Source organism: Diabrotica virgifera, chromosome 7 (assembly GCF_917563875.1).
Source record: "Diabrotica virgifera virgifera chromosome 7, PGI_DIABVI_V3a".
NCBI classification, from domain to species: domain Eukaryota; kingdom Metazoa; phylum Arthropoda; class Insecta; order Coleoptera; family Chrysomelidae; genus Diabrotica; species Diabrotica virgifera.
The window spans coordinates 170,373,414-170,398,841 of record NC_065449.1 but is presented as its reverse complement, the minus strand read 5'-3'; the positions used below and the strand labels follow the sequence as shown (position 1 = coordinate 170,398,841).

The 25,428-nt window shown below is 31.1% G+C and overlaps 2 protein-coding genes across 10 annotated transcripts in view; one reads left to right on the top strand and one right to left on the bottom strand.

Moving 5' to 3' along the window:
- LOC126887620 (uncharacterized) overlaps positions 1–25,428 on the top strand; it is a 376,841-nt gene that overhangs the window by 128,877 nt on the left and 222,536 nt on the right. The gene's annotated exons all lie outside the window — the stretch shown is intronic.
- Positions 1–25,428, bottom strand: part of LOC126887623 (uncharacterized) — a 117,072-nt gene that overhangs the window by 60,984 nt on the left and 30,660 nt on the right. The window contains exons 2-3 of the mRNA XM_050655227.1: positions 9,303–9,411; positions 1,694–1,813 (exon numbers count right to left, since the gene is read on the bottom strand). Of these exons, the coding sequence (XP_050511184.1) occupies positions 1,694–1,813; positions 9,303–9,411 (229 nt within the window). The remainder of the gene's footprint in view (positions 1–1,693; positions 1,814–9,302; positions 9,412–25,428) is intronic.

Sequence of the window (25,428 nt, the reverse complement as noted above, 5' to 3'; positions counted from 1 at the left end):
AATTAACGGATATTTTGAAGGTACGTACATATATAGGTATTAAATAAAAGTAAATTGAGTAATTTAAGATGTAATAATAATATTGTTGTGTATCCGAATGGTTAAAAAAGAAACATAATAGTATCTTTATATGCTTTTTAGGTATAATGATGGACGACTCTGAAATAAAGGAGCGTATTATTCTAACTGGGAAATATGCCACAATTTAAAGCTGGGACAGAATGATATAATATATAGCTTCAGAACAATATTAAGAAAGGAGTTATTAACCAACTGTGGGGCCTTCCAGAAATGGTAGAACTTCATACATGTAGGTAAGTACCTTTTTAAAAATGTGTATACTCATGTATCAAAACTATAATAGGTTTCTTCAATGTATCGTCTTCTATAAAAATATACAATACTACCGCTATATCAAACATGGCGGGTGCAACGCTGAGGATTTGTTCTGTTAATTTATTTGAGATAAAGAAGTCAGTTAGTCTAAAAGAAATATATGTTTATGGTTAAGAAATGTTATTGCCGAAAACCGTGAATTAGTTAATATGTATTAAATGACTTAGATGTAACCTAATAATACTTTCCCGTAATAAAATTTCTTAATGATTAGGTATGCTGTCTCTTTCTGATTATAAAAATTAAGACAATTACATATTATTATGTCTGCTTCGATGTTTTACATTGGTTGTATTTTCCCTCTTCTTTTAGCTAAACAATGTTTATTGTGTGACTTAATATTATACAGATAAATAATTAATATTTCATTAACAAAAAGAAAAAAATAAACAAAGATTTGTAGGTTAAATAATGCCATGTTTAAACTAAATGTGATTGATTATTATTAGTATTAATATTTCTTATGTGGGGCCGTGTATTTGTTTTTTTTTGTATTTCCTAAATTTGTCAAAATAAATATCTATATCTTTATAAAAAAATTTTATTAAAGTAAGTTTACTCTTTCTACATAACGATTTTGTTTTAGTGAATTGCTGATATACAAAGTGCTATTAACAAAAGAAGGAACATTTGAGGAAGTTGGATTTGCCTCTCCATCCTTTTATTGTTGTGTAGAAGATGGTAGAAGCCAGTGGTTTAAGAGTGGAGAAAATATTTGTATGTAATAATAACGTTTTATATCTTGTTTTATTAATAAATAATGATTTTACCTTAATACAATGATTTATTTCGCCGTATGTAATATCACTTAATTTTCAAGAAATATTAACTTAACTCTAAATATACGTTTATCTCTGCGAAATATATTTCTTAACATTAAATAAATTATTATTAATAGTAAAATAATAATATTCCTTACTAAGAAATATTATTGCTCAGAAAGAATAGTTTTCTAATGTGTAAAAAATATATTTTTATGACTAATAAAATTAATTAACATCAAGTGTAATTTCTTTCTGATAAATATATTTGAAATTTGCCAGAAAGTGATAGTTCAATCATGTTTAAGATATATTTCTTTGGCTATAGTAGAATTTATTTGAAATATTTTAGAAAATTATATCTTACATACAAAGATATATTTCTTAGGCAATATGCCAAGTCGATCTTTCTTAAATATTAATAAAGTTTCTTTATGTCAAGAATTTTTTTCTCTCGGTGTGTACAGCAATAAATCACCTATTTTCTTTGTATAAATTTTACGATTATTTATAGATTTCATGGCGTTTAGACTTACTTATTTATAACAGGTCCTGGCAGCGGACCAGGAACAGGTCCATTTACAAATCCGTTGGGTGGATAATTATTAAAAGGTCGGTCGTCCTCATATACTTCATATCTACTGGAAGCAGCGTCACTAAAAATTTAAAGATTGTTGCTAAACTGAAAATATAAATCTCAATAACATAGCGTCACTAAAATTTTAAAGATTGTTTAAATTTTTACTGACAATATAAATCTCAATAACATATTTTTAAGATAAAGTAAATATTTAATATTGCAATATAATAAATCTATCCGAAGAAGTTTAAAGCTTTGAGTATTTCGGAACTGTCTTAACAAGAGAACAGGCCCCCCGTAAGGGCTGCTGGCGCCTGTGTGCAAAAAAGGATTTTGGCGCCCCTTAGGCAGTTTGGTTCATGTTTATTTATTGACTTTTTAGAAGGTAGGTCGATAGGTAGGTTCTTGAAATAAAGCAAAAAACTGAAGATTAGAAGTCATAATAAGTTTTAATGAGTTTTCCTCGAAAAGTGCTTCATTTTTTTGGTTATTTCACGCTGAAATATTCGATTTGGAATTTGACGAATAAGAAAGTTTTTCTCATGAGCTCCAATTTTGCGTATACTAGGTCTATAGACTTCATGAATACACCATTTTTTTCGTTTTTTTATAAGCTACATTTTTGATAACAATATTTTTCGATAAAATATTTACTTTTTGAATTATTTATGAAAAACCGTCTAAAAGCGTGTTTTTTTTTGTTGAAAAATAAACATTTTCAAACTCTATAAAACAAAAGTTGCTTAGAATTAGTCAGTTTATCCATTTCTGGATTTATTTTAAACCTATATTTTTCACCACCGAGAAGGGGTAATATTCACCCCCCCAACCAAAAGCAACCAACGACAACGAAGTCCAACTTTTAAGTGGAGGGTAAGGGTAGAACCTACATCCAAATTTTCGTGTAATTCGTTGGTCACCCTGAAAATTACACGGTATCGCCGTATTGCACGTCCATTTACTGGGCTATAAGTACAATGGAAAAATGTAGTAGCGATATTTTCTGAGACTTTGCTGTTGCAAATTCATCAATTACATCTTTAACATTTATACCATCAAAAATTTCTTGTTCAATTGCTTATATTGCTAGACCAGGCAATCGTTCTTGAAGCATTGTCCAAATGATTTTTAACTTTGAAAAAGATCGCTCGTCAGCAGCTAAAGATACAGGTAATGTCAAAAAAATTCTCAGTGAAATGCTTACGTTTGGAAGGTTGAAGATTAAATTGTTTTCAAATATATATTGTAAAATACTTAAGAGGTCAGTATCATCAGGTAATGAAAATAACTTTTTAATTTCATTAAACAAATCATTGGAGTCTATAACTATCCTTATTATCCTGATCTGTCAGTCATCCTTCAAGAACAAAACAACGTTTTAAAAGATCGCTGTCACTTAATTTAAATATGTATCGTGTGTATTTTGTATTTATACCTAATCCTATTTAATTTCTCAACTTTTGTTTTAAAATTAATTTTTATTTTTTTTGCAAATTATTTTTAAATTTTTGATGCCTGGGTTTTGGCGCCCCTAAAGGATGACGCCCGTGTGCATTGCACACTTTGCACATATGGTAGCGGGGGCCCTGCAAGAGAATCTAACTACGCAGAAGAAATATTCAATGGGTTGTTGAGAAGCAAAAATATATCTCGAAGAGCAAAACTAAAAACCTACAAGACCGTAATAGGCCGGGCATGACGTATGCTTCTGAAACATGGGTCATAACTAACAAAAACACACCAAAAGTGGTTATTAGTATGGGAGCGGAAAATACTGCGTAAAATCTCTCCCTGGGAACAGGGCCGCCGAGAAGGATGAGCGTGCCCCGGTAAAAGTGAAGAGTGGGCCCCCGGCAAAACGTGAAGAGCGAAAAAATTGTTTATTTTTATAGAAATAATATTATAAATAATAAATAATAAACATTTCAAATATAAATTCTATTAAATTTTGGTTACACACAATTTTATTACAATAAGAGAGAAAAAAATTTTTATATACAATATTTATAATACAGGTGCTTTTCGAGTTTTCTGATTGGCAAAAATGTCTCTATTTTTCTAAAAATCGCATGATTTTACCAAATCATTTTCAATTCACAAAGTTGAAAGGCAGCTAACCGATCCTGTTTCATTCATTACCTCATAGCATTTTTTATACGAAAAAGAAAACTAAAGGATCTTTCTGCTTCTGCGACTGTCACCGGTAATGTGCAAAATATTCTTAACACAATGACGATTCAAATTTGAGATGTTTAATTTTATTAAGCAAATTTATTGGAGAAAGTTGAGATTCAACAATATTATCCCTGTATATCGCTCTCAAATGAGAAATTTCATCTCTCAATTCTTCACTGATGTCTTCTTTATAAAACTATCGCAGTACATATATATCAATTTTTTTCTTAACATTGTCGTCATCTTCATCTCGGAATATCAATAAAATGTTAAATGGCGAATGAATTTTATTTTCCGCGTTAAATCTTCTGGTTAAATTGCTTATTATATAACAATATTAAATGTTTCCCAGCGAAATATTGGGTCGAGCTCAAAAAATTATCAGTCGCATCACTACTAGGGCCAGGCAAATCATCAAAAAATCTCACAGGTTTTTGTGCCGTTTTTCTTTATTTGATGTAAATTCTGGATTTATTCCATAATTGCTGGTAACTATTTAGATTCTTCAACATAGATTCTTCTGATGTTTTGTAAATTTTCTAGAAGCCCTGATATATTTTTAATATCCATATCCATACCATAGTTTTATCTGACTGCACTGTAGTATTTGACTCCTGGTCCTGGGATTTATTGCTGTTAAAATTTTAAACCAAATCGATTAAAGGTCATAATATTAAATATAGTCGAGTATTAATTAAACGAATTATGGACATAAAGTGAAGAGCAAAAAAAAAAACGGGAAAAATTACATCTTTGGTCTGGTCGACGCCGGGCCCCTTACATCGATCGCCGGGCCCGGGTAAAATGTACCGGCTGTACCGCCCTCTCGGCGGCCCTGGGTGAAAAACTGAAATCGGCAATTGATAAGAACAAATAAAGAACTAAATGAGATCTATCAAAAAACTAACATATTAGCGGTAATTAAGGCATAAAGACTTAGATGGTTGGGACATGTGCAGAAAATTATTCTATCTACAATTCCCAGAATGGTACTATTTAGTGCATTGGCAGGCAAAAGGTAAAGAGGAAGACCGAGATCAAGATGGAGCAACAAAGTTAAAGAAGATATGAGAAGACTTAACGTAACGAACTGAGAAAGAAAAGCAACTGACAAAATGGAGTGGAAAATAATAGTATATCAAGCTATGCACAATACCAGCCATGTGCCTACTAAGTTCAAACACCTTACAACTTATATGTCTAATATTTATCTCCTTGCCTTACATTTATAATGGCCTAGTTGTTAGAATACCTGGCTCCTGGTTTTCACCCAGGCGAGTCAGGATCGATTCCCGACGTCGGAAATCCTTTTTGTTTTTAAAATTGACTTTTTGATTTGAAAAATAATTGTTTTTATAATATTTTTTCATATTATGTCGTCTTATTCTTCTTCCTCAGCCTTCAGTAATCCAACTTTGGACATAAGCCTCCCCCAATTCAATCCAGTTCTGGTCCACCTGTTTCCAGTTGTGTCCTCCAAACTTCTTTATATCATCAGCCCATCTCATTTGTGGCCTTCCACTGCTTCTCCTTCCTAACCACGGTCTTCATTGTTGTATTTCGTGATTCCATCTTTTATCCTTCAGTCGGGAATTGTGTCCTGCGAAGCTTTATTTTAATTTGGCAGCATGTTCTCCTGCGTCTTTTACTTTGGTTTTTTTATTCTATATACAGAGAGAGTCTGTAATTTGGAATAAAATCAATATCTCAAATACTAATTGTTTTTTTGAAAAATTCTCATACCCGTCGATTAGTATTTCAAATTGTCCTTTTTCACATACAATAATAATGTATACAGGGTGTTCCAATTTAGAGATATGACGTCATCGTTGATTTTCTTAAATGGCAACACTGTAATTTTAATAGCTATTTTGATAGGGTGTGTAAAGTTATACACAACTGCAAAATATCAAATTTTTATTCTCTACCATTTACAAGATAATAGAAAATAACAAAGTTATGTCTGTAATTTGAAATAAATTCAATAATTAAAATACTAATTGTTTTTTTGAAAAATGCTCAGACCCGTCGATTAGTATTTCAAATTGTCATTTTTGGCATACAATAATAATGTATACAGGGTGTCCCAATTTAGAGATATGACGTCATCGTTGAGTTTCTTACATGGTAACACTGTCATTTTGATAGTTATTTTGATAGGGTGTGTAAAGTTATACACAACTGCAAAATTTCAAATTTTTGTTCCCTATCATTTACAATATAATAAAAAATAACAAAGTTATGAAAAACAAGTAATCAAATAATAATTGAATTTAATTATTTCAAATAAGCAAATGTTCATAACGTTGCCCATTGACAATTTGACAATAATTGAGGGCCAACATTATGAGTATTTGCTTAATTGGAATAATTAAATTCAATTATTATTTGATTACGTGTTTTTCATAAATTTGTACTTTTTTATTTTCTTGTAAATGATATGGAACAAAATTTAAAATTTTGCAGTTGTGTATAACTTTACACACCATATCAAAATAACAATCAAAATGACAGTATTTAAGAAAATCCATTATCCATTTAAGAAAATTAACGATGACGTCATATCTCTAAATTGGGACACCCTGTATACATTATTATTGTATGTCAAAAATGACAGTTTAAAATACTAATCGACGGGTCTGAGCGTTTTTCAAAAAAACAATTATTATTTTAATTATTGAATTTATTCCAAATTACAGATATAACTTTGTTATTTTCTATTATATTGTAAATGGTAGAGAACAAAAATTTGATATTTTGCAGTTGTGTATAACTTTACACACCCTATCAAAATAGCTATCAAAATGACCGTGTTGTCATTTAAGAAAATCAACGATGACGTCATATCTCTAAATTGGGACACCCTGTATACATTATAATTGCATGTCAAATAGGACAATTTGAAATACTAATCGACGGGTCTGAGCATTTTTCAAAAAAACAATTAGTATTTGAGATATTGAATTTATTCCAAATTACAGACTCTCTCTGTATATTTAGCCCAACAAAACGCGCCATATTGTGTCGTATAAATAATAAAAACGTGGTATTATAAAAACAATTATTTTTAAAATCGAAATGTCAAGTTTAAAAACAAAAAGGATTTTCAACGCCGGGAATCGAACCCGACTCGCCTGGGTGAAAGCCAGGAGCCAGGTATTCTAACCACTAGGCCATAATGGATGTAAGTCACGGAGATAAATATTTGACATATAGATAAGTTATAGAGTTTTTCCATCTAGTTTCATATTTTATCTTTTCTTGCCTAAAAGCCCCTGAGTCGCGCCAGCTGACAAACATTTTCGTTATCAGACAAGTACTATCTACCAAAATAAATTCATAGAATCGATGCTAAAACCACCGTAAAAATTTGACACTACCTCCCAGACTATTAGTTCTAGAAAGGTAACCTTTTTTAGGCGTACACGTCAAATTTTAGCACAAAATAGTACAGTTTTCGCATCTGCATCAAGTAGGCGTGTTTGGAAATTCGCACCCTCAGTAATATAGAGGTACAATTCAAAAAAGTAGATTTTTGGGAAATTGCGTTTAAAGATTCTGGTTTCTAAAATTACATAAATTTTTTAAAATAACGTGCTTATTATTTAAGTTATAAATGTGAAATTTGACAGATTTATTATTTGATAATTGGACTACAAATAGGAATGAGAAAAAAATTAATATAAATAAATTCCATTAATTACATGTAATTGAAAAAATACTTTCAAGTTAGTCCGATATAGTACAAAAAATCATAACAGAAATAAGGAACTTTTTATGTTTGATCCCTTAGATTATTAATACTTTGTCACTTTTTATGCAAAATAGGGATAAATTTTTAGCTTTTTATGAATTAGACCCATTTATTTATTATATTTTGCATATTAAAACAGCTCAACTAAAAATTATTCTCTAAAATACAAAACGTTAAAACTCAAACTAACCAGGATTTTCGTCATAGAAAGATATGTTACTGATTGCTCCCTTGTAGCAGTAAAAACCAGAGGTGACCGGGGAGAGTGAGAGAGAGGCACAAATATATTTACCGATCCATTCATGTTCTTTTTCTCCCTCTGTCAACGCTAACCGGTAGAGAATTTCGTTTTGTGCCCTTATCATTTAAAATCACAATTATCACGAATTTTGAGTTAAGCCCTTATATTACTGACGGTGCGAATATGTTCCTTCAGTCTACACTGTCAAATTTTGGTTGTGTGAAATTCTTATTGGCCGTATATTAACATTTGATCAACCACGTATTGGACGTCCCACCGATGCAGTTATACCGAAAAATGTGAAAAATGTCCACGAAATGGTTCTATCTGATCGTAAAGTAAAGGTGCGTGAATTGCCAGAGATTACAAGAATTAGTAAAGCGCACACTGGTAATTTTTGAACGAAGTTTTCAGCACGAAGAATAAATTATTCTGACCAAAATCATGATCGTGTGACCCATTCTCAGCAGTTTTTGGACATTATGAAGTGCAATACGCTTGGTAACCGATGATGAAATCTTGATCCACTATTACACACAGGATTACAGAATCAACGTACATCAGTGGACTGAAACCGGCAAAGTTCCAGAATTGTATTACTCGGACGATATAAATAAGTTGCAAAATCGCTGGAATTATTTCATTGAGTTAAACAATAAATGAAAATAATTTTCTGGAAAATCTTGTTTTTTATTTCAAAATGAGGTCACTTATCTTATCATATATATGGGTGTGAAACACGGGTGCGACATAGTCAGAAATAGATCTTTTAGAAAGATGGGAGAGAAAAATGTAAAGAGCAATATATGGCAGTGTAAAAATATAAGGTCAGTGGAGAAGAAGAACCAATAAAGAAATAATTGGAAGAACTATACAAAGAGCAAACGAAAAAGATGAAAATCAAAGCACAGAGAATACGATATTTGGGGCACATCGAAAGAATGTGAAGTGATAATGCCAAAAATGGTAATCTCACGAAGACCAATATAAAAGACAAGGACAGGTAGGTCAAGAAAAACATGGAAGGACAATGTGTAGGAAGACCTGATGAAAAGTATCATTGAGAGATGGAAAGAACTAGCATTGGACAGAAAGAGATGGAGGGAGGTGGTGAAGGAGTGTATAAAAAGACTGAAGTGAAATTAAATAGAATTTATACGAGTTGTTATATAAGAAGTATTTATAAAATGTAATCAGAAATGTAAACGTTTTAGTCCTAGGACTACAAGGCCTATTAAGCGTAATAGATAAACTTATCAGATCATCTGGTACATTAATATTGTTCTGAAGCTATTTTCTTATGCCATCTTAATAAAATAAACTTGTGTCCTCAGTTTCTCTTTAGAATGTGGAGGATTTCTTAGATAATATTAGTAACATAATTTTTCTAATTACCTCAAACCGAAACTTCTGCCGCCCTCTTTAGAACCTTCACCCCATACCCATTTTTTGTCGTCTTCTCCATTTATAATTATGATTTGCAATAGAACACCAAATGATAACGCTGAAAAAAAATATCTAATTATTATATTATAAAAATTTTTACTCCTTTTTAAAGTACTGTCTTATAATGGAAAGTATCTATATATTACAATAAAAAGTGCCCCTCTCGATCATGATACCATGACACAAAAATAGAACTGAAATAACTTGTTCATATATACTTTAAGTGACCTCTTATTTTTCTGATTATTTACTTAAGTAAATACTTATGTGCAGTGGTAATTTTACACAACATAAATAACTCAATAATTGTTTTTACACACATATAAAGAAAGATTTTTATAAAGAAATGCTCTCAAAAAGTTTACGAACAGCTAAACTCAGTTCTTCGTACAACCAAAACAAGGTGGATCACATTTATTATGTGCAATTTTAATACAAAATTAGACAGCCAGGGTATCGTCAGATATATTAATATAATAGCCTTAGAAGGAACACCTCTACAAACAAGAAAGTTGCCCAAGCACTTCAAAAAATATATTAAAGTAAAGTAGTTGGACCAGGTCATATACCTGGGGAAGTATGGACAGTGTTAGGATATACATACATAACTGAATTAACTAATAGGTTTGTTTAACCTTCGGATGACCAAGCGGGGGAAATTGTGACCCCAACGTATGTTTTTCTTTAATAAATTCAAAAGTATTTTCAATTCTTAACTCATTATTTTTTTATTTGACTTTAATATCATTCTAGATATCCTCATATTTTGAAATAAAAAAAAATTCCCTATATTTTACGAATAAAAAATATATTCTGAAGTTGATGTTTAGTAAAATAGCGTCTATTATGTGTAATTCCAAGTAGTTTTACGCTAATGACGTCGACTTTGCAAAGTAACAAGACACTTACTCAACATACACACTACACATGACACTAATACTCATGTTGTGACTGGCTGAATGACATAAAGTCCATGCCATAAAAAAATTAAAAAATTGAAAAAAAAACCTTTATTTTTTTGTTAATTGTCATTTTTGACATTGTTGACCTGGGGTCATTTTTCCTTTTCCCCCCTTGGTCATCCGTGTAACAAAAAAAGGTTGGTCATCGGAAGGTTAAACAATTATGGAAGGGAAATCAATATCTGATGAATAAACAAGTAGTATTTTAGTACCTATACTAAATTTAAAATCAGGATGCAGTAGAAATAAACAAACCAAGACACGTTAAATGCTACTAAGGGCACTCTCGAATCATAATTTACAATGTATACAGTGCTAGTCAAAAGTCCGTACCTCCTCCCCCCTCGTATCTTTTGAACGGTTATACCTATAATAGTGAAATTTGAAGGGTGGAAATAAACGGACGTAAGCTTCTTAACTAGTCATGACAGGTGACGTAATAGTGACAGATGACGTTACAGAGCCACTGTGACCGATAATTTTAAATGGGACCTTATGGCAAGTGATACCTACCTCGTTTGAAAGGTATTCAAAATACCTATTCAGGCATACTAATTTTTTGGGTTTTAGTTGATTTTGATTTTGGTGAATAAATTAAATAAATATAATATTGTAGTTTCGCATTTAATTAATAAAATTCAAATGTCCGCCTGTTTTTTTTTGTCAAAAAAGTTAACGTTTTTCAATTCTCTAGTAATTTTTACGTCAACGTCAATTTTTTTGACAAGCAATCATATACGGGATTTTGAATTTTTATTAAGTAAATGCGAAACTACAATTTTATATTTATTTAATTTATTCATCAAATTTAGCTTAAACTCATTAGTATGAATGGATAGGTATTTTCAATACCTTTCAAACGAGGTATCACTTGCCATAAGGTCACATTTAAAATTATTTGTCACAGTGGCGCTGTAAACTCATCTGTCATAATTATGTCACCTGTCATGACGAGTTAAGAAGCCGTTTATGTCCTCCCTCCAAATTTCACTATTACAGGTATAACCGTTCAAAAGATACGAGGGAGGGTACGGACTTTTGACTAGCACTGTATATATTGTAAATCCCAAATCATGATTTCCAAAGTTTCTACATTGTAAATTATGATTCGGGATGCTCCTAGTAGCATTTAACGTGTCTTGGTTTGTTTATTTCTACTGCATCTTAAATGTAAATTTAGTAGAAGTATCGTAGTACTCAGTAAAATCACAGATGTTGAATAATGTACAAAATAAAAGCCCAATTTACATAATCGCACCATGAACATAGAATATGAAAGAGAGTAATTAATACAGAGATATGTAAAAAAGCAAAAGAAGTACATACTTGAAAATCAATTTGGATTTAGGCAAGACACTCCCTCACATTGCAGATATTGATGCGAAAATGAGGGAGCATAATATGTCACGCTGTAACGCAACTGCCTCGTGGTAAGTCCCTGAAAAAAGTAGGAGCGGAAGATCAAAAAAACCCTAGTGGGAAATAAACAGCATTAAACATTACGTCACAATGCGGTTTATGCCAGTCTTGAGATAGATAGTACATGCATGGTAACATCCTTCCATTCCAGCGACACTATGTACAAAATAAGGAAGTAAAACAAATGTAGAACAAATTATGAGAAACAAACAAAACAAGAAAAAAAAAAAGAGAAGTAGAACCTCATAAACCAAGTAGGCGGCAGTTGTGGATAAACAACTCAAGTAAACCTTCCGATATTGTCCATATTATTATGTTCATTTTTTCATATTGCATGTGAGGTAGCGATTAAGATTACGATATGGATGGTGTACAGTTGATACAGGAAGCATCTGAACACCTAAATAATAAGGAGAAAGTGTTCAGATCATCTGAACTGGAAAATATGGATATGGAAGTATAAATAACGATACAAACGAACAATTCTTATGTAAGTAGATTTTTTTAAACTATATATATAGTTTATTTTGGTTGTACTTCGTGTTATTGTCAGCCTATCTCCAGATAAATGTCTTACGCATCTGGATGTCGCGAGCAGGACTACAGCATTTTGCAAGGTATTATAGAGAGATTTACGATTCAGCCGTTTGTTATTCTCGGTTTTTCGGGATGACACCTGTAGTAAAGAACATAATTATCTTTTTCTTCAGGTGCCATCTCCGCTACGTAGGTTGGCAATCATCCTAGCTGTTTGAATTTTTAAAGCAGTAGCTCTAAAAAGTTGTTTTGGGCTGCATCCAAACCATTCTCTCAGGTTCTTTAGCCGTGAAATTCGTCTTCTTCCGATGCTGCTTCTGCCATCTGTCTTTCCTTGCATTATGAGTAGGAGGATGACATACTTCTCGCACCGCATCACATGTCCGAGATACTGTAGCTTTCTTTTTTTAATTGTAAGTTCAACTTCCATCTCTTTACCTATTCCTCTCAGTACCATCATTGTTCGTAACTCTATCTACCCAGGAAACCCTTATAATTCTTCTATAGGTTCACATTTCAAAGGCGTTAAGTCGTCTCATTGTCTCTAGATTTAACGTCCATGATTCCACCTCATAGTATAGTACACTGTATACCTAACATTTTGTTAGGCGTACTTTAAGATTTAAAATTAAATCATTGCTACAAAGAACCTTTTTCATTTTCATAAAATTAGAACGTGCTTTTTAGATTCTGACTTTGATTTCTGCTGTGTAGTCATTATTTTCTTTTATAAGTGTTCCTAGATAAATGTACTTTTTTACTCTTTCGATCTGTTGACCCTCTACTATCAAGATTTCGTTAGTATTATGGTTGTTTTTACTAATTTTTATAAACTTCGTCCTTTTGATATTGAGAGAGAGTCCGTACTCCCTACTACACCTTACTATTTTACTCATGAGTCTTTTGTAGGTCTTCTAAACTATCGGCAATTATTACTGTATCATCTGTATATCTGATGTTGTTCATCAAATGCTGATTTCTTTAGATGTTTCTTTTTATAATTCACAACATTTAAATTAGACGGATACAATTGTTATTTGCGATTGAATCTATGCATTTTTCTTTGAAAAAACTCACGCTTTATAACCGTTTTTCATGAATAACTTAAGAGGATCGGTACGTATTTTCGGCTGCAATGCTATTCAAATGGGGATTCATTTTTTTCGAATCCTGAGAAAACTAATAAGTATTTTTGAAAAATTTAAACGCAGAATGAAAGATCACGTTATTAGCGAGGGCCGAAAGTCCCTGAGAACTTCTATAATGTTTATTTTAATAAGTTACAGGGGTGAAAAACTAAGAGAAAATTTAGTGTGATTTTTAATTTCAAATATATTATTCAAAATAAACTTTTTATTTATTCTAAGGGACTTTCGGCCCTCGGTAATAATTTATTCTTTCATTCTGCGTTTAAATTTTTCAAAAATATTTATTGGTTTTTTCAGGATTCGAAAAAAATAAACACAATGCCGTGGTAATATTTTCCAAATCTATCTTTGTCTTACAACGCACTCAGCCGAATATAATATTGTCAGCATATATTGTCAGTCAGACACTGACAATCAGTGACAATTTTAAATATTTGATATTGCATCGGGAATATGTTGAGTTATTGATTAAATATTATTGAAATATAGTGTATTTGATAAATAATGGATTTAAGACGTGAACTTAATAAAAAGTTATTTATTGTGTATTATTTGTGGAAGATCCAAGCAGAGAATACATCAGGATAATATATTCTGTGATCCAAGTATTTTGTTGTTAGAGATGTTCAAAATTGTAAGCGTTCAATAACAATATATTATTAAAAAATCACTTTAACACTTTTCTTCTTTTCTCGATTGAGTATTAGTCTTTGTTGTACAAATAAATTATTACAATCACTGAATACATAGTTAGTGAAAAAATTATCACATTTATTAACTGAATTAATAATTTCAAATTATAAAAATAACAGTTATCCAAAAACATTCAAAACCCATCTCTTTAAATTAATGATGACATTTTCAAGTAGAATGACATTCCAGTAATGTTTACATATCCATACCAGTGTGAATTTTACTACACGTAATTAGCCGTGTAAAGACAGAAAAAGTAGGGGATACACGTAAAATATTTGCGAATTATGTACCCATAGCCTTAAAAGGATTTAATTTTATAGAAAAAATCATTAAGAACAAAATTTTAGCCAATTAAAAAACAAAGAGGTTCGCGTCCGAAATATCTATAGTCCAGAAAGCCACTGCGCATCCGCTAGGAAAAATATTCCAATTCGGATTTTTTGCACAATCTTACTCAAAAAGGACCCCTTTTAACAAATTTGCATGTTGCCAGGACCAAAAGTTAGTCAAAAATTTTTTAAACGTTTTTTTTTTTGTTTTTTTCCTAAAATTATTTTTTTGCATGGAACAATTTTTTTTAGGTTTTTTGGATCATTCCAAACAGAAAAGGTCTTTAGTGACTTTTCTCTAAAGTTGATAGTTTTTGACATATAAGCGATTAAAAATTGAAAAATTGCGAAATCGGCCATTTTAACCCTCAAAAACTATGTGAAAAACTGAAAATTTGAATGTTGCCAAGGTGGGTAGATATTCTTTAAACATCGATTGATGAAATCCCGAAGAGTTTTTTGCAATACAATATCAAAAATCCCTTTGTTTTTTAATTGCCAATCAAGCGTGCGCGACACTATTTTCCACCGACAGTATGGTGCAAATGAAAGGAATAAATTCGTTATTTCGTAAACCGGCGACTTTAAGGAAAAATCCCGAAACAGGTCGATTTTTATTTTTAAGTTATGATATTATGACATATATGGTATACTAGTGACGTCATCCATCTGGGCGTGATGACGTAATCGATGATTTTTTTAAATAAGACTATGGGTCGTGTGCTAGCTCATTTGAAAGGTTCGTCAATTCTCTATTCAGTAATATAAACATTTACATAACTATTTATACAGGGTGTCCAATAATTTAATTTCTTTGTCAATTTGCCACATGATTTAATTTAATAAAAATTTTTTGGACACCCTGTATAAATAATGATGTACATGTTTATATTACTGAATAGGGAATTGAAGAATCTTTCAAATGAGCCAGCACACGACCCGTATTCTCATTTAAAAAAATCATCGATTACAACGTCACTCCCAGATGGATGACGTCACTAGTATACTATATATGCCATAATATCATAACTTAAAAATGAAAACCGACCTGTTTTGGGATTTTTCCTTAAGATCATCGGTTTACGAAATAACGAATTTATTCCTTTCATTTGTACCATACTGCATACACATGTACTTCTTCTCTTTTTTTATGGCTTCGCTACGAGGCGATTCGCCAGCACTATTTGTTGGCGACCGTGATGTAATCTGGTTCTAAACCATATCAGGGCCGCTGACATTTGCGTGAGATGGTAGCATTTTTTCCTGACTTTTAAAATTTGAGGTTAAGGTGTTATATACAAATAGGGAACACGAACACAGATTGTAAACAAATGGTAATAGGAAGGTTAAACAATAACTCGACGCTCGACGCCACAGAGGAGAAACTGAAAGGCAGAAATGTTAAACATATTAAATTAAAGTTGAGCATAATAAATTACAAATTAATTTTATTATAGTCAAGAAACTGTAAGATTGCATTGACCGACCTTTCGTTAGGGGATATTAAGATTGTATCTATTGAGATTGGTGTTTTGAATTTCATTGAAATAAAGATTGTGTACAAATCCATGTTGGGAATAACATTAATGGGGCATTCAAAGAAAATATGGTTTAAATCCTCCACTACTCCGAATTCACATGCTGGACTGTCTATTATTTTGAATTTTTTTACTGTCAGAATTTTTTTATTATTTAACGCCAAATTATACCCATGGATTGAAAAGGGAGCAACTTCTTGGTTACCATATGACATATTAAAATTGGGATCAATGATTACTGAAGACATTTTATCTAGTATTTCTAATTTAATATTATCTGGCGGATTATGAACAACTTTATTATTGTGATAATTGGAAATTTTTTTAATTTTATTCCAAACGTAAGTGATATTGGATCCTCTGTTTAAGGATTCACAAAAGTTTTTAAATTTGTATTTCTTTTTTGCTTTTAAGTTCCTCCTAGTCATAGCGATGATGCGTTTTGTTTCGATGAAATTTTCTATAGAGGGGGAATTACTAAAATTAGAGATTGCTTCTTTTCGTGTTTTGATCCATAAGGAACACTCTTCCATACACATGTAACGGTGGAAAATAGTGTCGCGCACGCTTGATTGGCAATTAAAAAACAAAGGGGTTTTTGATACTGTATTGCAAAAAACTCTTCGGGATTTCATCAACCGATGTTTAAAGAATATCTACCTACCTTGGCAACATTCATATTTTCAGTTTTTCACATAGTTTTTGAGGGTTAAAAATGGCCGATTTCGCAATTTTTCAATTTTTAATCGCTTATATGTCAAAAACTGTCAACTTTAGAGAAAAGTCACTAAAGACCTTTTCTGTTTGGAATGATCCAAAAAACCTAAAAAAAATTTGTTCTATGCAAAAAAAATAATTTTAGGACAAAACAAAAAAAAAACGTTTAAAAAATTTTTGACCACCTTTTGGTCCTGGCAACATGCAAATTTGTTAAAAGGGGTCCTTTTTCAGTAAGATTGTGCAAAAAATCCAAATTAGAATATTTTTCCTAGCGGATGCGCAGTGGCTTTCCGGACTACTAGGTATTACGCAATAACGACTGATTTATTGCTCTTTAAAAGATGGTTATTTTCGAGGAACGTCGAAATTGAGAACTTTCAATCTCAAATAATTCGAATGTGGTGCAATTTTTTGGGAAAACTTAAGGGGATGGGTACGTATTTTCGGCTGCAATGCTATTCAAATGGGGAATCATTTTTTTCGAATCCCAAGAAAACTAATAAGTATTTTTGAAAAATTTAAACGCAGAATGAAAGATTACGTTCTTACCGAGGGCTGAAAGTTCCTGAAAACTTCTATAAAGTTTATTTTAATAAATTACAGGGGTAAAAAACTAAGAGAAAATATTAGTGTGATTTTTAATTTCAAATATCTCATTCAAAGGAAACTTTTTATTTATTCTAAGGAACTTTCGGCCCTCGATAATAAATTAGTCTTTCATTCTGCGTTTAAATTTTTAAAAAATATTTATTAGTTTTTTGGTGGTGATATTTTCCAAATCTAACATTCGCTATCTCTGTCATCCAACGCACTGAGTCAAATAGAATATGATGACAAGACACAGTGACAGTTTTAAATATTTGACATGGCATCGGGAATATTTTGAGTTTTTGATTAAATAATATTGAGTGTGCATTTGATAAATAATTGATTTAAGACGTGAACTTAATAAAAAGTTATTTATTGTTTCTTATTTACGGAAGATCCAAGCAGAGAATACACCAGGATATATTATGTGATCCAAGTATTTTTTTGTTAAAGATGTTCAAAATTGTAAGCGTTCCATAGTAACAATATAGTATTAAAAAATCACTTTAATAACACTTTTTCTCTTTTTTCGATTGAGTATTAGATTTTGTTGTACATATAAATCATTACAATCACTAAATACATAGTTAGTGAATCAATTATCACATTTATTAACTGAATTAATAATTTGCAATTATACAAATAACAGTTATCCAAGAACATTCAAAAGCCATCTCTTTAAAATTAATGATGACATTGTCAAGTAGAACGACATTCTAGTAATGTTTACATATCCATACCAATGTGAATTTTACTACACGTAATTTGCCATGTAAAGACAGAAAAAGTGGGGATAGCCGTAAAATATTTGCGAATTATGTACCGATGGCCTTAGGAGATATCTTTCAAAATTAATTAAAAAATATTTCAAGTAAGCTCTGACAAAAGTTTTTTGCATAAAAACTGATTGACTTATTGTTTACTCTGGACCCTTTTTCTTCATTGGAGGACTGTAAAAAGCCAACGGAGTTTTTCAGGACTTTTCGTGATGTCCTATCTTTTTTGCAAAATGGTTTCTGCTGTAGGAAATTCGCAATAATTAAAGATGGTTGGATAGTTGCTTTCTTTCAGCGCATTCCACAGCACTAAGCGAAAGTAAATTCCACAAAAATTATATTTTTCTGGCTGAAATCATTTGATTGATATGATGTTTAATTAGCTGAGTGTTGTTATGGGTTACCGATACCAAAAACTACTCATCACCCGTGAAATATTATACGTAATTTTTTTCTTTTAATTTATATTGACAACTTAAATGTTTTATAAAAATTAGGATCGAAGACTTATGACGAAAATAAAGTTGCTCTCTGCTTTTTTCTTTTTGAAATGCAAAAATTAAACCCTCGTCGTTACAATCCTAATAGAAATGAAAATCTTCCCACATGAAAATAACTTTATTTGGGTATAGCTTATACGTTCCATGTGATTTGACCGGTTTGGAATGCTTAGTTTAGAAAAAATAGTTGATTAAATCGAAAATTATATTTTTATAATTAAAAAAAGTGCATTTTTCTTTAATGAACCTTAAAGTATTTATGATACCAAAAACAAAAAATAATCAAAATTTTCACTAGTAATACCACTAGAGGTCAAATTATTTCCGGAAATTTTTTTGAGATCATGAATATTTTGAAAATTTCCCGAGTCGCAGACGAGGGAAATTTTCTAAAAATATTCATGATCAAAAAAAAATTTCCGGATATTAATTTGACTTCGCGTGGTATTCGGTAAGAAAATTCCACACCAAATTTGCATTTGAAAATCCAAAGCTGCATGAACAGATTAATAGCGCGCCATAGCTTTGTCAGCAATTATTTAGGCTTTCAAATTCGTAATTTCTACTCATTGTAGTTGCATGGGAATACCATTTCAAGATAGAAAATAGTATATTCTTCAATTTTACATAAGTTTTGAGTAACTACAAGTGATAGAAAATTATTTTTTGGCGTTTTATTTTAAATTATGTAAACAAATAAAAACCAGTCTGTCAAAAATGTTCTGTTATTGTAAACGTCAAAAAATTTCCACTATAATTCGCTGTTGGGTACCCCACGAGCAAAAAATTTCCGATAAAATACCTCCGTTGCCATGGTGATCTGTCAAAATAACTTATTTTGATTGGTTCAAAATTACAGGTGTGGAATTTTCAGTAAAATAAATTCTACAATTAATATTTGAAATATTTTTTCATATTGTGAATACTTTTAGATTTATTTAAGAAAAATGAACTTTTTTTAAAAATTTTAAAAACGTCATTTTCGATTTAATCAACTATTTTTTTCTAAACTAAGCATTCCAAACGGGTAAAATCACATGAATCGTGTTAACTATACCTAAATAAAGTTAATTTCAAGTGGGAAGCTATTCATTTTTAATAGGATTGTAACGACGATGGTTTAATTTTTACATTTCAAAAAGAAAAAAGCAGAGAGCGACTTTATTTCATCATAAGTTCTTCATAACACGTAACAAACAAAGAAGTTCTGAGAAAGATGAATAAAGAAATGGAAGTCTTAAATACCATCAAAACCAGAAAATTGGAATATCTCGGACATATTACACGAGAAGAAAGATACAACTTGCTCCAACTCATTATGCAGGGAAAGATTCAAGGAAAAATAAGCATGGGGAGACGCAGAATATCGTGGCTGCGCAACCTGAGAGAATGGTACGGATGTACATCGAATAAACTTTTAAGAGCAGCCGTCTCCGAAGTCCGAATAGTTATGATGATTGCCGACCTCCGTCACGCAAATGGCACTTGAAGAAGAAGATATCCTACATTCAGTTTTTACTCCTTGTTGTGTATTTCTTAATAATTTTGCACATAAATATTAGAAATCGTGTTCTACTAAGTAGTGATAAGTGATAACCTCCGTCCGTTTCTTAAACATCTATTTATTGTAAACTTATCCGATTTTGAATTATTACTAATTGCGGTATTGTTGTTTTCACTGTATATTTCTTGTAGCATGCTTAGTAACTTGTTGTCTATTCCTTTTTCTCTTAATGTTTTCCATAGTTTCTGTTTTGTTACTTTATCGAAGGCTTTTTCTAGGTCAAGAAATTATATTTATTTTTTCCATTAACATAAAATCCTTTATAAAAGGTATATTTGTTAAAATCCCTATACAGAGCTACATCACAACATAACTAGTTTTCAATCGGTTGACCGATCATCATCAGTGTAATCCTAAAATGTGTATAACCAGATAAAATGATGCAAAGTATTTAAAATGTTGACTAAGGTTATAAAAAGTTATAGGCTATACTCACTTAGAATCTAACATGCTAACCACCAAAGTAAAAATATTTGGGTATAAACCCTTTATAATTAATCCGTCATAGGAACATATGAAAAAGATGTGATTTAGAACATGGATGCATAAAATATCCAATGTTTTACGCCCGAGGTACCAATGAGCTCAATTTGACTAGTTCACATCATGGCTGTATGGAAACAAGTGATTTTGATAACGGAAATTCTGAATGATGACATGACAGGAATGACAGTTCCACAGGAAGTTATAATTTCCCTGTTGTTTTGTGATATTTATTGTAAAATTTGTTAAATTAATAACAATAAAAACAGTCGTTCCCACTGTGGTAAATAGTCTATTAAAATGGAAATAGACTTGATGTAAATGTTAGAATATTGTAATGAAAGAAGTAGGCAAACCACATTACACGTGAGACACAAACTTGCTGCTTTTCACAGTTACATACACCGTCTTGAAACCATCCCCTTATCACAATCCAACTTCAAGAAAGAATTAAATATACTACGTCAAATTGCTTTCATAAGCAAGCCTTGACAACCAAACCTACTTATGCTTCCATACCTTTCCACGAAGATAGACTGTCTATTTCAAATATTATAAAAAGATCAGTAGATAACGTTCAAATTTCTTTTAAGGTATCCAACAACATAGGACAGTCTCTATCTAACACCAAAGATATTACCAACTACAGGGTGATTGATTAGTAGGGTAAAGCTCAATAGCTCCGCTATAGTAATAGATAGCAATAAAAGTTAATAACAAAAATTTTAGCCACCTTTGAGCTTCACATTACAAAATTAGTTAGAATGAATCGATAACACAGTGGCACACCAAATTTATGTTTTTTTAAATGGAACACCCTATATTTTATTTTAAATTCGAAATCCTGTTAACTTCTCCATCACAAAAATATAAAGGGTTGTTTTATACAAGAATGTAGTTATACAGGGTATTTACAAAGTTATGTTATAACCAATTTTATATGAAAATCGTAACAAGTTCAACTCCCTGTATAAATAAAAATAAGCAGAACAACAATGGTTTATTAATGCCATATTTTTTAACGTATTGTCAAAATTTTCAAGAATGGTGGATATTGCTAATTTTCTTTATATCTAATACAGGGTGAGTCAAAACGCAAGTACATTATTTTCTAAGTAATTTTAAATGGAACACCCTGTATTTTATATCACTATTGAAAAGTACCATTACCGTACTTTAATTTTTAGATAACATTCCCTATGTCTAAATTTATTAGTTTTCGAGATATTTTCATTTTTCAATGGACCAGTAGCGTGGCCACCCAAATCACCAGAATTTAATAAACTGGACTGATTTTTTTGGGGTTACGTTAATAATGAAGTTTATAAAACACCTCCAACAACAAGGGGTGAGATGAAAAATAGAATACAAAGTGTATTTCGATGTGTTAATTTACAAATGCTCCGTAGAGTAAGTAGCTCATTCAATGAACGTTTTTAGGCGTACATAAATGTGTTAGGAGATAATTTTGAACACATTATGTAATTAAATATTAAAAATATTTTATTAAAAGTAGCTTCTAATTTTTTCAAACATGTTTTTTTGCAAAATGTATTACTGATAAATTATGTTTCGTTATTTATTTGTTAGATTGTTACATTTACATACAAAAGTAGTGTTTAATTGTCTTCACAAAATATTGTATTTTGTGTTTGTGTGTTTTTTTTTGTAAAATTTATTACTAATTTTCTTTGTTTATTTGTTGCATTTACATAAAAAGATAGTTTTTAATTGTTTCAAAAATGTTGCATGTAGTGGTTGTGTTTTTGTTTGGAAAATGTATTAAGTACTAATAAATTATTTTTATTTATTTATTTGCTACAGTGCTACATTGATTACCGGATTGATAATCGGTAGTTTTTAATTGTCAATTCAGTCATGCCTTACTTAAAATTTAGATAAATTTAAACACCTAAAATAATTTGCTCTGAAAAATGAAAATATCTCGAAAACTAATAAATTTCGGCATAAGGAATGTTATATAAAAATTAAGGTACCTACGTTAATGTTACTTTTCAATAATTATATAAAATACAGGGTGTTCCATTTAACACTACTGAGAAAATAATGTACTTGCGTTTTGACTCACCCTGTATTTGATATAAAGAAAATTAGCAATATCAATAATTCTTAAAAATTTTGACAATAAATAAAAAATATGGCATTAATAAACCATTGCTGTTGTGCTTATTTTTATTTATACAGGGAGTTGAAATTGTTACGATTTTCATACAAAATTGGTTATAACTTTGTAATTACCCTATATAACATTACAAACCTTTATATTTTTGTGATGGACAAGTTAACAGGATTTCGAATATAAAATAAAATATATGGTGTTCCATTTAAAAAACATAAGTTAGGTCTGCCATTGTGTTATCGAACACCCTGTAACATTCTAACTAATTTTGTAATGTGAAGCTCAAAGGTGGCTAAAATTTTTGTTATCAACTTTTATTGCTATCTATTACTATAGCGGAGCTATTGAGCTTTACCCTACTAATCAATCACCCTGTATATGAATCGTAGTGGTGTTTATAAACTACAATGTTCTGACTGTGATGCCACCTACATAGGAAGACCTTGTAGATCACTTGCTTCTCGGTCTCTTGAACACACCAAAAGAGAGAATACCTCTACCTTTTCACAATATCTTAAAGAGAAAAATCATACTCTGAACATCTCTGATGACGTTTCTCTTCTACACAATATCCCACAGAGAGACTTCTTGAAGTTGGACTTGTACGAGGACCTAGAAATAGTCAAAGAAAAACAAAAAAGTCCAAATTGTGTCAACCGCCATGTTTCATTCAACCGGGACTTCCATCCACTTCATCGACAACTTTTTCTTAACTCCTTTTTAATTACAATAGTACTTTCCACCTCTTTATTACTTCTATCACTTTCATACAGTCGCATTTACAGTTGATTTGACACAAGCCATAATGATTTTCTTTCCTTATTCATCTCTATCCATTAACCACTATCATCTATCCAATTATACACGCATAAACCAACATCTGTTATCATCACCCACATACATACCTATTCATCTCTAAATTTTCATCCATAATTTTTCTATGACTATCTCCACCCCATATATTCATACTTTAACTAAATTTAATAGTCTCACTACTCTTTTTGGGTCCCGTTCATGTTACATTTTAATTATAATCTCATAAACCTCTAACACCAACCCTCTCCCCTATGTTTAACTATATCATATGCTGGTCTGTTTTGTCGAACCCTTAGAGTTCCAGGCAGTATGCAGGGATCTTGAGAAATGGTCGCATGTATCTTAGCTTGTCTTATATATCCCTCCCAGATCAGAAAACAGTTCTACACCTCTGTCACCCGCATAGTGATCTTTTATGGTACTTCCACATACTATAACAACTTTCAATTATTCTAATATAACTGATAACTTTAAATAAACATACAATTGCTTTCCTAAGCCCTAGATATCACATATAAAGGGTTTGATAAGGTTTATTAAGTTTTCTGTCTCACGTGTAATGTGGTTTGTCTACTTCTTTCATTAAAATATTCTAAAATTTACATCAAGTCTATTTCCATTTTAATAGACTAGTTACCACAGTGGGAACGACTGTTTTTATTTATTTTTTTTAACGGCATGGACTTTATGTCATTCAGCCAGTCACAACATGAGTATTAGTGTCATGTGTAGTGTGTATGTTGAGTAAGTGTCTTGTTATTTTGCAAAGTCGACGTCATTGTCTTTGCAAAGAGACGCTAATTGTATCCGAACGTCTGCGGTCCCTCCGGTGGACTGTTTTTGTTGTTATTAATTTAACAAATTTTACAATAAATATCACAAAACAACAGGGAAATTATAACTTCCTGTGGAACTGTCATTCCTGTCATGTCCTCATTCAGAATTTTCGTTATCAAAATCACTTGATTCCATACAGCCATGATGTGAACTAATCAAATTGAGCTCATGGTACCTCGGGCGTAAAACATTGGATATTTTATACATCCATGTTCTAAATCACATCTTTTTCATCTGTTCCTATGAAGGATTAATCATAAAGGGTTTATACCTAAATATTTTTTACTTTGGTGGTTAGCATGTTAGATTCTAAGTGAGTATAGCCTATAACTTTTTATAACCTTAGTCAACATTTTAAATACTTTGCATCATTTTATCTGGTTATACATATTTCGGTTGGTGGATGGCGGAATTAATTTAATCCTTGAAATAAATGTTACACGACGAACAGTAAATATTTAATTTATTGTGGTAACGAAAATGTGTTTCGCTTAAGACACTCGGAAGAAGGGTCGATTGTTAGTGAGAGCGTTGGGTGTGGTCCGACGCGTTTGCCTGCTGAGCTGTTACTGAATAGAAAAACTACAACGATTACTGAACATTAATCATTTATTAGGTCTGGTGTATACTTTCGCAGTTACAACAAAAACACTCTCGAATGCATAGTGAGTTGTTGACACAAACGTCTGATATGGTAACTAATTTATGTGGGTGAGAAAAAGAGATGGTGGACAGGGTAAAGCCATGTCTCTCTTAACATTTGTATTTGAATGTGCATTTCGAATGACTAATGTCGTTTAGATTTTGAGAAAAAATAATTAAAAAAATAAGAAAATAAAATTAGCAGAAATAGTAATTATAGCGTAATGCTATATACCCCCCTTCCGAGTGACCAAGACAATAAAATAATACATAATATATATATTATAATGAAAAATGAAAATAGATAAAAAAACAATGCAAAGTTTACACGAGGAGAAAGAAAAAATCACTTGATTCACTGTGAACTGACACTTTCTTGG